The sequence below is a fragment of the Prionailurus bengalensis genome, chromosome D1 (genome assembly GCF_016509475.1).
Source record: "Prionailurus bengalensis isolate Pbe53 chromosome D1, Fcat_Pben_1.1_paternal_pri, whole genome shotgun sequence".
Taxonomy (NCBI): Eukaryota; Metazoa; Chordata; class Mammalia; order Carnivora; family Felidae; genus Prionailurus; species Prionailurus bengalensis.
In genome coordinates this window covers 56,977,525-56,991,621 of record NC_057346.1, presented here as the reverse complement: position 1 = coordinate 56,991,621, position 14,097 = coordinate 56,977,525, and the positions used below count along the sequence as shown (strand labels likewise).

Genomic DNA, 14,097 nt, shown 5'->3' with positions numbered 1-14,097 from the left:
TGACCTGAGCTGAAGTCGGACGCTTAACCGACTGAACCACCCAGGCGCCCCTATATTAACCCATTTTAGCCTGATGACAGCCCTATGAAGTAGTTATTATTATTCCTATTTAGAAATGAATAAAATAAAAAGAAATGAAGAAACCAGACACATAAAATGTGAATGATTTGCTCACACTGCTAATATAGCCACACTGCTAATAAAGGGCCAAATTGGGCTTAGAACCCAGAGCCCATGTGCTTATACCATAAACAAGCAAGACTTAGGAGGTAAATAAACAGAGTGATATAACAGCAATGGGGAAGGATGTCTTTGACTAGGGTAGTCAGGCAGACCCCTCTGAGAAGGTGGCTTACCCTGACGGATGGGAAGAAATGAGTCTATAGGATCTATCAGTCCAAGCAGAAGAAACAGCAGGTGCAAAGTGCTGAGACTGAATATTCAAATATCGAATGGCAGGCCAGTCCTAGCCAATGTCCATAGCCTCTCCTCACCTGCCTAACTTCTTCTCATCCTTCAAAACTCAGTTGAAGCAATTCCTCCTCTAGGAAGCCTGTCTTATTCTCCATCTTACCCACCCCACCTATACCTGATGACCCCTACTTAGTGCTCCCATGGCATGCCATGACTACGTGTCAGCCCCATCTCCAATATCCCTCAACAGCAATTCCAAACCTTTGTTGTCATACCTTATCCTCCTATGAATCTGTGAGCTCCTTCAATGGGTTATATTATTTATCTTTGTGTCTTCAAGGGTCCATCATAAGTTCCAGCAAATGGCACATGCCCAGTAAATATTATTTGCAGTCTGTGATATAAATTGTTTACTTTCTTTTTTGATTTATTATTATTTTTTTTGCTTTTGCTTTTTTATTGAGATTCAGACTTGAATAAAGTAAAATCCACTCTTTTGGGCTTACAGTTGATTTTGACAATCAAGATACAGAACAGTTCCATCATCCCCCAAGTCCCTCCTGTAGTCTCTTTGTAGCCACCCTCAATCCCAGCCCCTGGCAACTAGGGGTCTGTTTTCTATCTTCCTAGTTTTGTTTTCTCCAAATGTCATATAAATAGCATCATACATATTTGTTCTTTTAAGTCTGTCTTCTTTCACTTAGCATAATGTATTTTAAGATCCATGTTATAGGTATCACTAGTTTGTTCGTTTTTTATTGCTGAGCAGTATTCCATTGTGTGGCTGTACAATAGTTCACCCATTCACTCTAACTGAAGAACGTTTGAGTTGTTTCCATCTTTTGACAATAAAGGCATTATTAACATTCACATGTGGATGTTTGTGAGAACATAACTTTTCCTTTCTTTGGGGAGTAGCGCTGTCAAGTCTCATATAAGTATATTTAAATTTATAAGAAACTGCAGGCTGTTTTCCAAGGTGTCCATACATTTTACCTTCCCAACAGCAGTGTATGAGTGTTCCAGTTACCCCACATCCTCACCAGCACCGTTTATTGAAAGGACAACAACTGGGTTGCCTTTGAACTTTTTTGGGAAATCAATTGACAGTACATATGCAGGTCTATTTCTTGATTCTGGATTCTGTCCCATCAATGTAGATGTTTATTCTTTCACCACTACCACACTGTCTTTATTACCATAGCTTCATGGTAAGTCCTTAGATCAGGTAGTAGATAATTCCAACTTTGTTTTTCCTTTTAAAAATTGCTTGGCTGTTCTAGTTCTTTTAATTCTCCATATACACTTTAGAATCACCTTGTCTATATCTGCAAAAAACAAGCCTGCAGGGATCTTGACTTGGATTTCATTGAATCTGTAGTCAGTTTGGAGAGAATTGGTATCTTAACAGTATTGAATCTTCCAGTCCATGAACGTGGTAAATGTCTTAATTTGTTTAGGTCTTCTTTGATTTCTTTCACCAATATTTTGTGCTTTAGAGATGTGCATCAAGATTATGCTCATATTTTGATGCTCATATTTTAATACTGAAGTATTTCCATTTTGATGCTGTTGTTAAATGGTGCTATCTTTTTATTTGGCATTTTTTTAAGTTTTTTATTTATTTTGAGAGAGAGCATGAGCAGGGGAGAGGCAGAGAGAGAGAATCCCAAGCAGGTTCTGAGCTGTGGGATCAAGACCTGAGCTGAAATCGAGAGTCAGACACTTAATTGACTAAGCCACCCAGGCGCCCCTGGCATTTTCTTTTTAATTTCAATTTCCAATTGATGTTACTATCCAGAAGTACAATTGATTTTTGTATATTGATCATGTATCCTGCAACTTATATAGATTCACCGATTGGTTCTAGCACTTTCTTTGGTAGATTTCTTGGGATTTTCTATGTAAATAATCATGTTGTTTATGAATAGAGACCATTTTATTTATTTCTTTACCGTCAGTGGGCCTTTTATATCTTTTTCTTGCCTCATTTTACTGGCTAGGACCTTCAGTAGGACATTAAATAGGAGTGATGGGAACAGTCATCCTTGCCTTTTTCCCAATCTTAGAAGAAAATCATTCACCACTACCACACCATTTCACCATTAGATACGGTGTTAGCTGTAGGTTTGTTGTAGATGCCCTTTATCTAGTTAAGACAATTGTTGTTGTTGTTGTTGTTGTTGTTAATCAGGAATGGATATTGAAGGGGGGCCTGGGTGACTCAGTTGGTTGAATGTCCGACTTCAGCTCAGGTCATGATCTCAGGGCTTGTGAGTTCAAGCCCTGCGTCAAGCTCTGTGCTGACTGCTCAGAGCCTGTAGCCTGCTCCAGATTCTGTGTCTCCCTCTCTCTCTCTGCCCCTCTCCCACTCCCTCTTTCTAAAATAAATAAAAACATTTTAAAATTTTAAAAAAGGAATGGATATTGAATTTTGTCAAATGCCATTTGTGCATCTATTGAAGTAATTTAGCAGCATCCCATAAAATTACTTATTTTTGTTTTCATTTTCATTTAATTCACAGATTTTCTAATTTTCTGTGTGGTTTTCTCTTTGATCCATTTACAAGAGTTGCTTAATTTCTAAGTATTTGTAAGTTTTCCAGATGCTTTTCTATATTAATTTCTAGTTTAATTCTGTTATAATCTGAAACATCTTTTTTAATTTAAATTCTTTTAAATTTGCCAAGGTTTTTTAGACCCAGAAAATGGTCTTTCTTTCTTTTTTTTTTTTTTTTCAACTTTTATTTATTTTGGGGACAGAGAGAGACAGAGCATGAGCAGGGGAGGGGCAGAGAGAGGGAGACACAGAATCGGAAACAGGCTCCAGGCTCTGAGCCATCAGCCCAGAGCCTGATGCGGGGCTCGAACTCACAGACCGTGAGATCGTGACCTGGCTGAAGTCGGACGCTTAACCGACTGCGCCACCCAGGCGCCCCCAGAAAATGGTCTTTCTTGGTGAATGTTACATGTGTACTTGAAAATAATGCTCATTTTATTGTTTTGAAATATTTGGTTAATATCAAATATCAAATATTAATAAAGGTGAAATATTTGATTAATATCAGTTAAGTTATTGATAGTGTTGTTCAGGTCTTCTACATCCTTAGATATAGTGTTGTGGATTTGTATATTTCTCCTTTCAGTTCTGTCAGATTTTGCTTCATGCATTTCAAAAACACAATTACTAAATGTATATACAATTGGGATTGTTATGTCTTCTTGGTAAGTTGGCATTTTTATTTTTACATTATGTCCCTCTTTATCCTTGATAACATTCCTTATTCTGAAGTCTACCTTGTCTTCTATTAATATAACCACTTCAGCTTTCTTTTTATTATTGTTTGCATGGTTATCTTGTCCATCTTTTTACTTTGAACTTATCTTTGTCTCTGTATTTCAAGTGGGTTTCTTGTAGACAGCATATAGTGGGACTTTTTTTTAAATCAACTCTCACAATCTCTATCTTTTAATTGTTATATTTAGACCACTTACATTTAATATAGTTACTGATATGGTTTGATTCAGGTCTACCACTTTTACTTTTTTGTTTGTCCCCTCTGTTTTTCATTCTTTTGTTCCAACTTTCCTGCCTTTTTTGGGAATATGTGCTTATTTTTTAGTATGCTATTTTATCTATATTTTTGGGTCCATTTTAATTGTTGCTCTACAAATAACAATATACATAATAATCTTTCTCAGTATACTTAGGGTTAATATTATATCACTTCGATATAATACAGAAGCTCTACAGATAGGTCTCTTTATCTTTCCCTACTGAACTTTACATTAGAGTCTATATAATATAATATAGTATTAGTATAGTATTTTATCTATGTACTGTGACAACCCTACTAGACAATTTATCGGTTTTCCTTTCATCAATAATTCATATTTTAAAGAACTTAAGGGGACCAATGTAGCCTTTTATACTTTACACAAATAATCACCATTTCTGTTGCTCTTAATTCCTGAAGATGTGGATTTATCTCTGGCATAATTTCCTTTCAACCAAAAGAACTTTTTAGTTTTTATAAGAGCAGGTCTGCTGACAAATTATTAGTTTCCCTTCATGTGAGTATCTCTTTATTTTGCATCATTCTTTAAAAAAAATTTTTTTAATGTTGATTTATTTTTGACAGAGAGAGAGAGAGAGACAGAGCATGAGCAGGGGAGGGGCAGAGAGAGAGGGAGACACAGAATCCAAAGCAGGCTCCAAGCTCTGAGCTGTCAGCACAGGACCCAATGCAGGGCTCGAACTCACAGACTGTGAGATCATGATCTGAGCCAAAGTGGGATGCTCAACCGACTGACCCACCCAGGCACCCCTATTTTGCATCATTCTTGAAGGATATATTCACTAGATACAGAATTCTAGTTTGACAACTATTTCATGTTAGCACTTAAAGATGCTGTTTCACTCTCTTCTGGCTTCCATGCTTTCTATTGAGAAAGCTCCATCAAATCATCATTCTTCGTAAAGAATAAGATAGAAGAACGCGTCATTTTCTCTAGCTGCTTTTAGGAATTTAGAGTTTATCTTTGGTTTTCAGCAGTTTGGTTATGTGTGTCTATGTATGGTTTTCTTTGAGTTTAACCTGTTTGAGGTTTGCTCAGCTTCTTGAATCTGTAAGTTTACACCTTTCATTCAAAGATTTTTTTTTTCTGCACCAGACTTTTTCTCCTCTCTTCTGGGAGTTCAATGACATGAATCTCAGAGCCTATATTATGTCATAGGTCCTTGAAGCCCTGTCAATTTTTCTCAGTTGTCCCTCTTTTTCAGATTGAATAATTTCTATTAATCTATCTTCAAGTTCATTGACTTTTTCCTTTGTCAACTCCATTCTGCTATTAAGCTTATCCAGTGATTTTTTTATTTCAGATATTGAAGTTTTTGGTTCTAAAATTTCTATTTAGCTCATTTTCAAGTTTCTATATCCCTTTTTATTTTAAAGGTTTTTTTTTAATTATTATTTTAAGAGAGAAGGTGGGAGCAGAGAGAACCCCAAGCAGGTCCCATGCTATCGATGCAGAGCCCAATGCAGGGCTTGATCTCACAAACTGTGAGATAAGGACCTGAGCCAAAATCAAGAGTCAGACACTTAACCAACTGAACCACCCAAGCACCCCTATATCTTTTCTGAGAACTATCTTCCCATTCATTTCAAGTTATAATCAACCACAAAATCTTTTCTTATAATTCCAACATCTAAGTCTTCTTAAAGTTGGCATATGTTGATTGTATTTTCTCTTGATATTTGGTCATGTTTTTCTGGCTCTTTGTATATTGCATAATTTCAAGTTACTATATCTGAAAAGGACACTGTAAATGTTATATTGTTTAGACTCTGGAGTCCCATTATAATCCTTCATAGAATGTTGATTTTGCTATTGTTGTTTCAAGAGGCAATCAACTGATTTAGGTTCAGACCCTAAGTTCTCTCACCTTCTGTTGGTGGTGGTTCTAACCTCAGCACAAATCCACAAAAGAGAGAAAAAAAGGAAATGCACCCCATGCAGCTTACTTCTCCAAATGTTGACTCCTATGTACCATCTGCCTGCTTTTGTTTAATTTTCAGAGTCATTAGATAGTGTGTTTAGTACTTCTGTCAGGAATTTTTATGTAATCAGTTGAAGTGATAGGCTGTAGTGGACTTACTCTCTTGGCTATAATTTGAAACTCTTACCCATTTTATCTTGATTTGCTAGAGTTTAAAAAAGCTAAGAGAAATGAAGTCCCAAAGCGCCATGAAGACAGTGACAGCAGGAGAAAAGCTCAAAGCTAAGAGGCAAAAACAAATACTCCCTCTTTCCGTCCCCCCCCCCCCCCCCCCCATCTACAGTCCTGTTTAGAGGTCAGGGCACTCCTCAAATTGTGGTATCCGGGCCAGTATGATTATTTATATTTTTTGGATGAGATGATTCGAGGAAGAGCTGATTTGCTATTTGGTCTCAGATCTAATCCCATGATCCTCCCCTGTTCTGTATTGCAGGGCATCAACCATTGCAAACCACATATCCTAAGATTCCTTGAAAATTAGCTTTTGATTAGATTCTGCCAATAGTAGGCATGGGCATGATGTTGGAGGGCAGAAAGAAAGGAGAAACCAGAGTATTTCTCCTACTCTCTCTGCTTTGAGTAATGACAGATGTGTTTCTATGGTGGTCTGAATTCCTCAGATACCCTCTCCCTCAATGTCCCTAGTTCCTTAGCTCTGTAACTCCTCTCCCTGTCCTTCCACCCTCCAGGTGGTAGTGGTTTCCAGTTGCACCTAATCTCTGGGTTACCTCCAATTTCACTTGCCCTTTTAACTATTGCAATATTATAACCAGTTTCATCAATAAAATCCCTGCTCCTGAAATACAGGCATGGGGTATTTCTCTGGACTCAGACTGATATAGACCACGAGGGAGGGCAGAATGAAAGCCCTAGCTCAGGTCTCTTAATTCAAATGTCAGTGTCTTCCCACTACCCTTCTCTGGCCTAAAGGGAGCATCAGAGGAAACAGACCACCTTCTGGTTAACCAGGAGGGCAATGCTTTGATCTAGGTTGCACATTATTTTGGAGGAATGTAAAAAAAAAATATTTTTCATACATAATCAGTTTTCTGGGAAAGTCATCTTACACTCATCAGCGTTTTTCTTTTGTGTTAATACAGCACATTATCATGTAGAACTTTGAATCTTCCTCACATATATCCCCACTCCTCCCATGTGTTCTTTTGGAACAGACAGTGGGTAAGTCATGGAAAGTGAAGTGACTTCAGGGAGCCCCAGTAGAGCAGGAGATGAGAACTGAATAAGAACCAGGTCTGGGGTTGGGGTAGGATTCCAGCTGAAGTGGTTGGTGTTGCCAAAAAGAATATGGGATAACTTTACCTGAGGAGCAGACCAGGGGTCATGGGATCTAGTGATGTCTGAGAGGGAAAAGAAGTTTGGCAACTTCCCCAAGACCATAATACTGGTAAATGGCAGAGTGGGAAGGAGAAAGCTCTTTGGCAGTTTCCAAAAAGGGTGCAGGAACCAGGTTGGAGTTCGGGCCACAGAAAACAGAAGAAAACACCTGACCCAGTCACAGGTCCTGTCCACCATTCCAGGGCAGCAGGGAGAGAATTTACTGGTCTGTGTCTTACTAGGAGCTAATGAGACAGAAATGAAAGCACATCCAGGATCTGTCACAAAAGACCTTTAATGGTCTCTTATTTATGGTTCTTTTGTTCATTTGTCCTGTTAGAGTTGAATAAACTGTAATAACTTATCTGACGTTATAAGGAATGCCACAGGTACAACAGATAAACCTGGCAGGTGGCCCAGGAATGAGGGTGTAACAAAATAATCACTTAACAGAAGAGCTACAGACCTGGAGACCTGTCCCAGCTACCTGTCACTCCCTGCATCCAGGATCCACACAGTCACTGTGCCAGGCTCAATGTTGGCTCCCATTGGGTAGGAAGAGACACGTCTCCCATAGTGTCTGTGGCTAGACCTTAACACCAAGCAGAGATGCCCCAGGAAGATGGTACATCCCATAATCATTCCCCCAAGCAGTCTGCTGATCTGCAGTGTAAGCCATGACCACACCCCAAGTTTGTGCAGATCCCCTCTCATATGACACTACCTATCATGCCCACCTATGACCCTTCCTTGCAGTAATCCCTGTGAGGAAGGTGGAGCCTGGCACTAGCCCCATCTTACACATGGGGAGACTGAGGTCAGTGGGGTTCCAAGGGCATGCTTAGACTGAACATAGAACACTTTCTCCCATGCCACGTGGTTGGCTATGCCCTGACCTTCACATTTTCCCCATAGAATTCCCTCAGCAGTGGGCCCAGACAGGATTCTGTGTCAAGGGCTGGTCCAGGTCTCACCAGTGTACCCACCCCTTAGCCCTGGTCGTGGGCCCAAGCAGAGAGGCAGGCTGGCAGAGAAAGAATATGGGAGACTGTGGGTGGGAGACCAGCATCTCTTCAGTCACCTTTCTGTTGCCCACACACTTGCTTGTCCACAGATGTGGGAGTGGAATCCTACTAGAATTGCTCAAGGGAAACTTGCTGCTTTAAAAGTCTCTGGAGGGGCATGCTCTCACAGGAGGGACTTCTGTCATGAAGCCCTCTCTCAGCATTTGTTTTGTAAAAAATCTGGACATCCATCCATCTGGCTGTATGTAAAGAGGAACCTGAGTCTAGTTTCTCCTTCTCCCACCATGTGGCCTGGGGCAGGGAGTTGGGGTGCTGACATGAGTCATGGGGTGGGGGCTGGGCCGAAGTCCTTGTTCCGCAGTCCCTCACACTGCACGGGCTGATATCAAGGTAAGACTCACCCTCACTGAGCACCAGGCCCCTGCCCAAATTAAACTCAGGCCAGAGCTTCAGGGTGGGTGAGCAACAAAACCATCAAATGTGTACACACGTGTGTGTGTGTGTGTGTGTGTGTGTGTGTTTGTGCATGTGTGTGTGAGCAAATGCTTGGGCCTGGGTCTGCGACCCAAGTTCCAATACAAAGACACTTTGTATTGGAATGCTAGAGCCATTCCAACATGAAGAGCAAGAATAGAACCTATGCTTGCTGGTTGAAGATCAAACCTTAGAATGGTGGTTTGAAGAAGTTTTCCTTCACAAGTTTGAAGGTGAAACCTCAATAGGCAAGACAGATAAAAGCAGAGTTGTCCTGGTGGAAGTGGGGATGGGGGGAGAGCTGGAGATCTAGCCTTTGCCTCCACCCCCCATCTTCCCACCTTAGCAGCCCCTGACAAAGCTCTGTGAAACCCAGGGGTTCCACAGCACCTGGTTTGAAAACCACTGTGTCAGAGTGTCTATAGATCATGGGTCCTGGGGACCTGTGCTTTGATTTCTCTTTCAGAGTGAGGAGTTGGGAGAGAGTCCTGCGGGCAGGGGGGGGGGGGATGCTCCCCCTTCAATGGGCCTTTGAAGCCACTGTGCAGGGACACTGCAGGGGAGTGGGAGAGGTGGGGATCCTGCCCCACAGGTAGGCCATTTCAGTCCTGGAGGGAGGACAGAAGCGATGGACCTGCCTGGACAAGAATGGCAAAATGCCAAGCTCAGTGCAGGCATATGCATGAGGGTCGGGGGGGTCTGTTTTGGTCCCTGCTGACTTTAAAAACATCAGAACAGATATAGGCCTTTGCCCACGAGACCCAATAACAGTTCAAGATTGGGGCCAATGCCTTCCTCTGGGATGGGTGGAGGATGTCTGGTCCCCAGTCACTGGCAGGAGAGAAGCTGCCTTTGTGGGATACTGGAGCCACTGGGTACAGGTCATCAGGGCTCAGCTCTCAGGGAAAGAGGCCTGGGTTTTCCCTGGGCCCAAATCCCTCCTAAGTGTCACCGAGCATTGGCAGCTGTGTCTGATGCTGGAGAGGGCCTTCTACTTTGAAGGGCAACTTCTATTCCACCTCACCCTTGGGGTTCTTATATGGAATAGTGGTTCAGCCCTCCCTGGGCCTGGGGGTTAGGGGCTCTCCCTAACCTGGGATCAGAGCCAAGGCTTCCTGGCCTCTGTGGGATCTGAAAGATAGGAGGTGTGGGTGGCACCAGGCCTGGGACAGTCCAGATGCCCCCCCAGCTCAATCACTGATATCCATGGCTGATATCCCTTTTGTCAGGATCTCTGGGACCACTGTCTGTGGGCGAGGCATTCCTGAATAGCGTCTGGATTTTTCTTTCACCTGAGGCACCAAAGCCAAACTGACTGCACTCATTCTGGCTGACATCTGCCTAAGTGAGAAGGGGGCAAGAGATGAAGACTGCTGGGAGGAGGACTCTGCCCACAGTGACCTTCGCACGTGACTCTGGGTTGCTCCCCTGCAGTGGCAGTGCCATGGCCTGTGCAGCCATTTGCAACTTCCAGAGCTGACTTCCATCTCCTCTGAGCCTCCCAATTCCTTAAATCAGGTGGGGAAGGGATTACGATCTTATTTTACAGTTAGGGACACCGGGCCCAAGAGGTCAAGTGACTTGCTCAAGGCTACTCAGCTGGTTGGTGACAGTTGGGCAGGAGGCACTGTGGACTTCCAGGCCAGCATGCTTTTCATGGAACCATGTGGGAATCAGCTTATTAGCAATGCACCCAGCTGAACCAGCCCCTGGTGGGGCCACTCTCACCTGTCTGCGCCTTGAGGCTGAGGCAGCCCATGGAGTCCAGCCAAATAACTCAGTCCTTATCTTCATGGGGACTGAACTCTTCTCACAGTTGTAGTGCTGAGGACACCCCACTGGCCCTCTGCCTGTAGATTTTCACCTGGGGCCATGCTCTTTCCTCCTGCCCAGATTGCTATGTATATGCCATCCACAAGACCCACTGGAAGGTACCAGTGTGGAGCTGTGTGGTCAGCATAGAGCCCAAATGTGTGTACAGAAAGAGCCAATACCGTGGGCTGGTGCCTGGGGCCCAGTGGGCTCCTACACCCCCAATTTCACTCCAAGGTCTCACCTGATTCCAGGCAGGCTAAACTCCAGATGGAGAGGGGCCCTGCATAGAAGGACTCGGTCGTGGTTGGGGGCCGCAGGTGGAGTGGGGTCTGGAGTGGAAGCTTTGAAAGATGATCTGGGTCTTTCTCCCAGGAAGAGGCCTGGGAGAAACACTCTGGCCTGAGCATGGCACCTGGGCTGGGCAGGTGGGGCTGAACTCCAGTCTATGCGCCATTCACAAAGTTTTGCATTCTAACTAACATGGGCTGAATCTACCTGGAAGGGGCATTGCTTCTAATTCACAGCAAGGCACCATACGAACTAGCAGCAGCCAAGGAGCCCTGAAAGCACTGGCTCCTATTACCTATTCCCACTATAACTTTCACCTGACCATGAGCTTTCTGAGGACAGCGGCTGGGACTGACCCATCTCTGTGTGTCGAGTGCCCAGCACTGAGCAGAAGTCATCAGCCAAGAGCAGTGAAGCCAAATTCAAATGAACTTGACCACTGCCCTTCTGCAGCCCTGGGCCCAAATAGTAAAAGTCTAGATGGGGCTATGATACTTCCCACAGCTGGAGAAATTTCCATTAAAATACTGGGATAAAGCCCAAAGGGTGAGTGTGATATTGAGGTGAAGAAGCTCAAGTAACCAGGCTGACAAATCTTTCATGTGTGTAGGTGAGGGATAGAGGAAGAGGTTTGTAGGGGAGTGATCGATCACCTCAAAACCTAAAGGGTCTCGTACCAGCCTCAAAGGTTCCAGAGGAAGACACTGGAGAGCATATGCTTGGCCCATGCTGTTCCAGCCCTTCGTCAACCCTTCAGCTGTCCAATGAGGTGCGGACTGCCAGCAAGGTCTGGTAGAGGCTGGATGCCTGGGGCATCCAGCAGCTAGGACCCCAGGGATGGCCAGGAGAGTAGAGCTGCCCCAAGTTGACTTGGTCCTGACCTGGGGCAGGGAGTCCCTAGCCTCAGATCCTCATGAGATTCAGAAGCGGAAGGGCTGAGGTGCAGTGCCAGGCCTGTGAACTGGGTAATCTCGCCATGGATAATGGTTACGCAGCCCACCCCAGGAGGGGCTGGACAGTTTGAGACCCAACTTGCATAATAAAAGTTTGTTGTCTCCTTTTTCAGGCAAGCATGGGACAGAGATAAAAGGGAGCAGGGAAGGAGGAGAGATCCCCTTGCCCTGCTAAGCAATATATTTGCTTGGGTATAAGGTAAACCTCAGGGGGTCTGCCATCCACAGGGAGCTGTGAGGCACCAGAAGCCCTGTCATAAGCAAATCCGAGCTTGGCCTTCTGTAATACTCAGGCCCTAGGGCCAAGCAGCTCATGCTAGCTATGGCCACAGCTTGACATCAGATGACCCTCCAGAGGCCCAAGAAGGGCCCTTCTCAGGCCTGGGGAGGGGGTGGCTAGAAGCTCTCCAGCGCCCCACTACCAATGAATCACCTCTGGCGGCAGACAAACGAGAGTCAGTGGTCTGGCTCTGGTTCCACCTACCATACCAGAAGCTCTAAGGTTTACAGATTCTTAGAGGACAGAGCTGGGAGGTCCCTTTGTGATTATCTGGTCAAACCCCAGGTGAAGAACTCAGGCCCAGAGAAGGAAAGGAACTTGCCCAAGGTCACACAGTAAGTGGGCCTTAAAGGTCAGACAAGAACGAATACCTTTTAACATTTTCTACCTCATCATCTGCCCACTCTATTGCTTAAAAATACCCCAGGTCTCAATCACACAAAACACCAGCCAATGAGTAGTGAGTATCCATGACACTGGGAACTGGCAGAGGGTCATCAGCTCCCTAAGGAAACGAAGGGTTCTTTGCTACCTGGCAGTCCCCTTCCTTTCAGGTGAGGGCATCTTGGTGGGCCATGCCACCTTCTGCGAAGAAGCCCCTTTGACTGTGGGCATAGTGGCCTCGAGCGCTCTCTCCCAGCCTGCAGGGCCAGCCCAGCTCAGCCCGGATGAACCGCAAGGGAAAGCCGGAGGATACCGGTGTCCCCAGCCCTATCTGGACCGCCAGCCTTACTTCCTGAGGGATCACCGATTGCTCTTACGTCCGCAAAGGAGGGAACAGAGCAGAGTCTCATCTTCTTGTTCCGACCCCATCTCTCAGAGCCACCCTTCGGGAAACCTCCCCAGGAGCTTGGGCTCACTCTACCTCCGGTTGGTGCTTTCTGAAGACCCCTCCCTTATTTCTCTGTGCATGTGTACAGACAGGACACACACATAAGATACAAGGTGGCTAGGATGTTACATCCTGACAGTACTGAAATAGATGGGCTAGTTCACACAGCTTGCCTTAGACTGAGTAACTGCTGGTGAGAAAGCCAGTCTGGTGGCTTTTCTCTACTCCTGGGGTCTGCAAACGGTCACCACAGACACAGAAGGTCACTGTCAGACACAGAGGCATGTAGGGTGGGGACGGAGGGGTGGATGCAGAGAGGTGTTTCGTGGGTCTCAACTGCCTGAAGGCAGTAAGAATCTATCCACAGGTGTGCCCCTCCCAGCCAGAAGAGGGTGGCCCTCAGCATAGTCATCTTTTAGCTGCCAGAACTGTGTTAGCCACCTAGGACCGTGGGCACCCTCTCACACGTCTTGAGCCCTCAATCTCACCCCTCCAAGCCCTATGCCCCACACTCCCTGTTCTGCTCCCCATCCCAAGTCAAATTCCAAGGCCAGAGCCAGGATGGCCTTTCTGGGGGGTCAGCAGGAAAAGAGAGGGGCTGGAGGGGTGTCCCGCGACAGGGGTGAGAGGGGTGAAGGTGGCCCATGTGACCCTTGTTGGCATGGTGATGTGGGGCCAATCCTGAGGCCAGAGGTTCACCACCGTGACCTGGAAGAACACTGGGCCCCCTGGTAGAAACTAGAAGAACAAAGGGGAAGGGGGAACGAGAACAGGAAGAAGACGAATAAGCATCTTAGTGCAGGAGAGCAGACCCGGAGCTGCCCGGAGGGAGGGCTGGCCCCAGTCTATCTGTCGTTGAGCTGTGGAGAACCAGTACCATCCTCCTCTTCCTCCTTGTCGTCCTTCATGCCTTTCAGTCTCTGGCGGGCAAAGTCCTCAAACACGATGTCATCATCGCTGGTGGAAAAGACAAGGAAAACGGGACGTGTTTGCATGGCAGGGAGGGTAGGCTTATCCAGAGGGTCAGATGGGACTCAGAGGCTGGCCCCTAGGGTTGACCTTGGGCAGAAAGGCCTGCCAGGCTGGCACATCTAGATGCCCTCCAGTGACAGTGGGACTGG

The 14,097-nt window shown here is 45.2% G+C and overlaps 1 protein-coding gene across 9 annotated transcripts in view; it reads right to left on the bottom strand.

The window, feature by feature from the left end:
• Positions 1–7,586: 7,586 nt before the first annotated feature.
• Positions 7,587–14,097, bottom strand: part of ARRB1 (arrestin beta 1) — a 75,953-nt gene continuing 69,442 nt past the window's right edge. For 8 of the 9 annotated variants that reach the window (XM_043580227.1, XM_043580229.1, XM_043580224.1 and 5 more), the window contains one exon: positions 7,587–13,933. In XM_043580227.1, coding sequence (XP_043436162.1) covers positions 13,822–13,933 — 112 coding nt within the window. In that variant the 3' untranslated portion in view covers positions 7,587–13,821. The remainder of the gene's footprint in view (positions 13,934–14,097) is intronic. The other variant, XM_043580230.1, reaches the window with a different exon arrangement.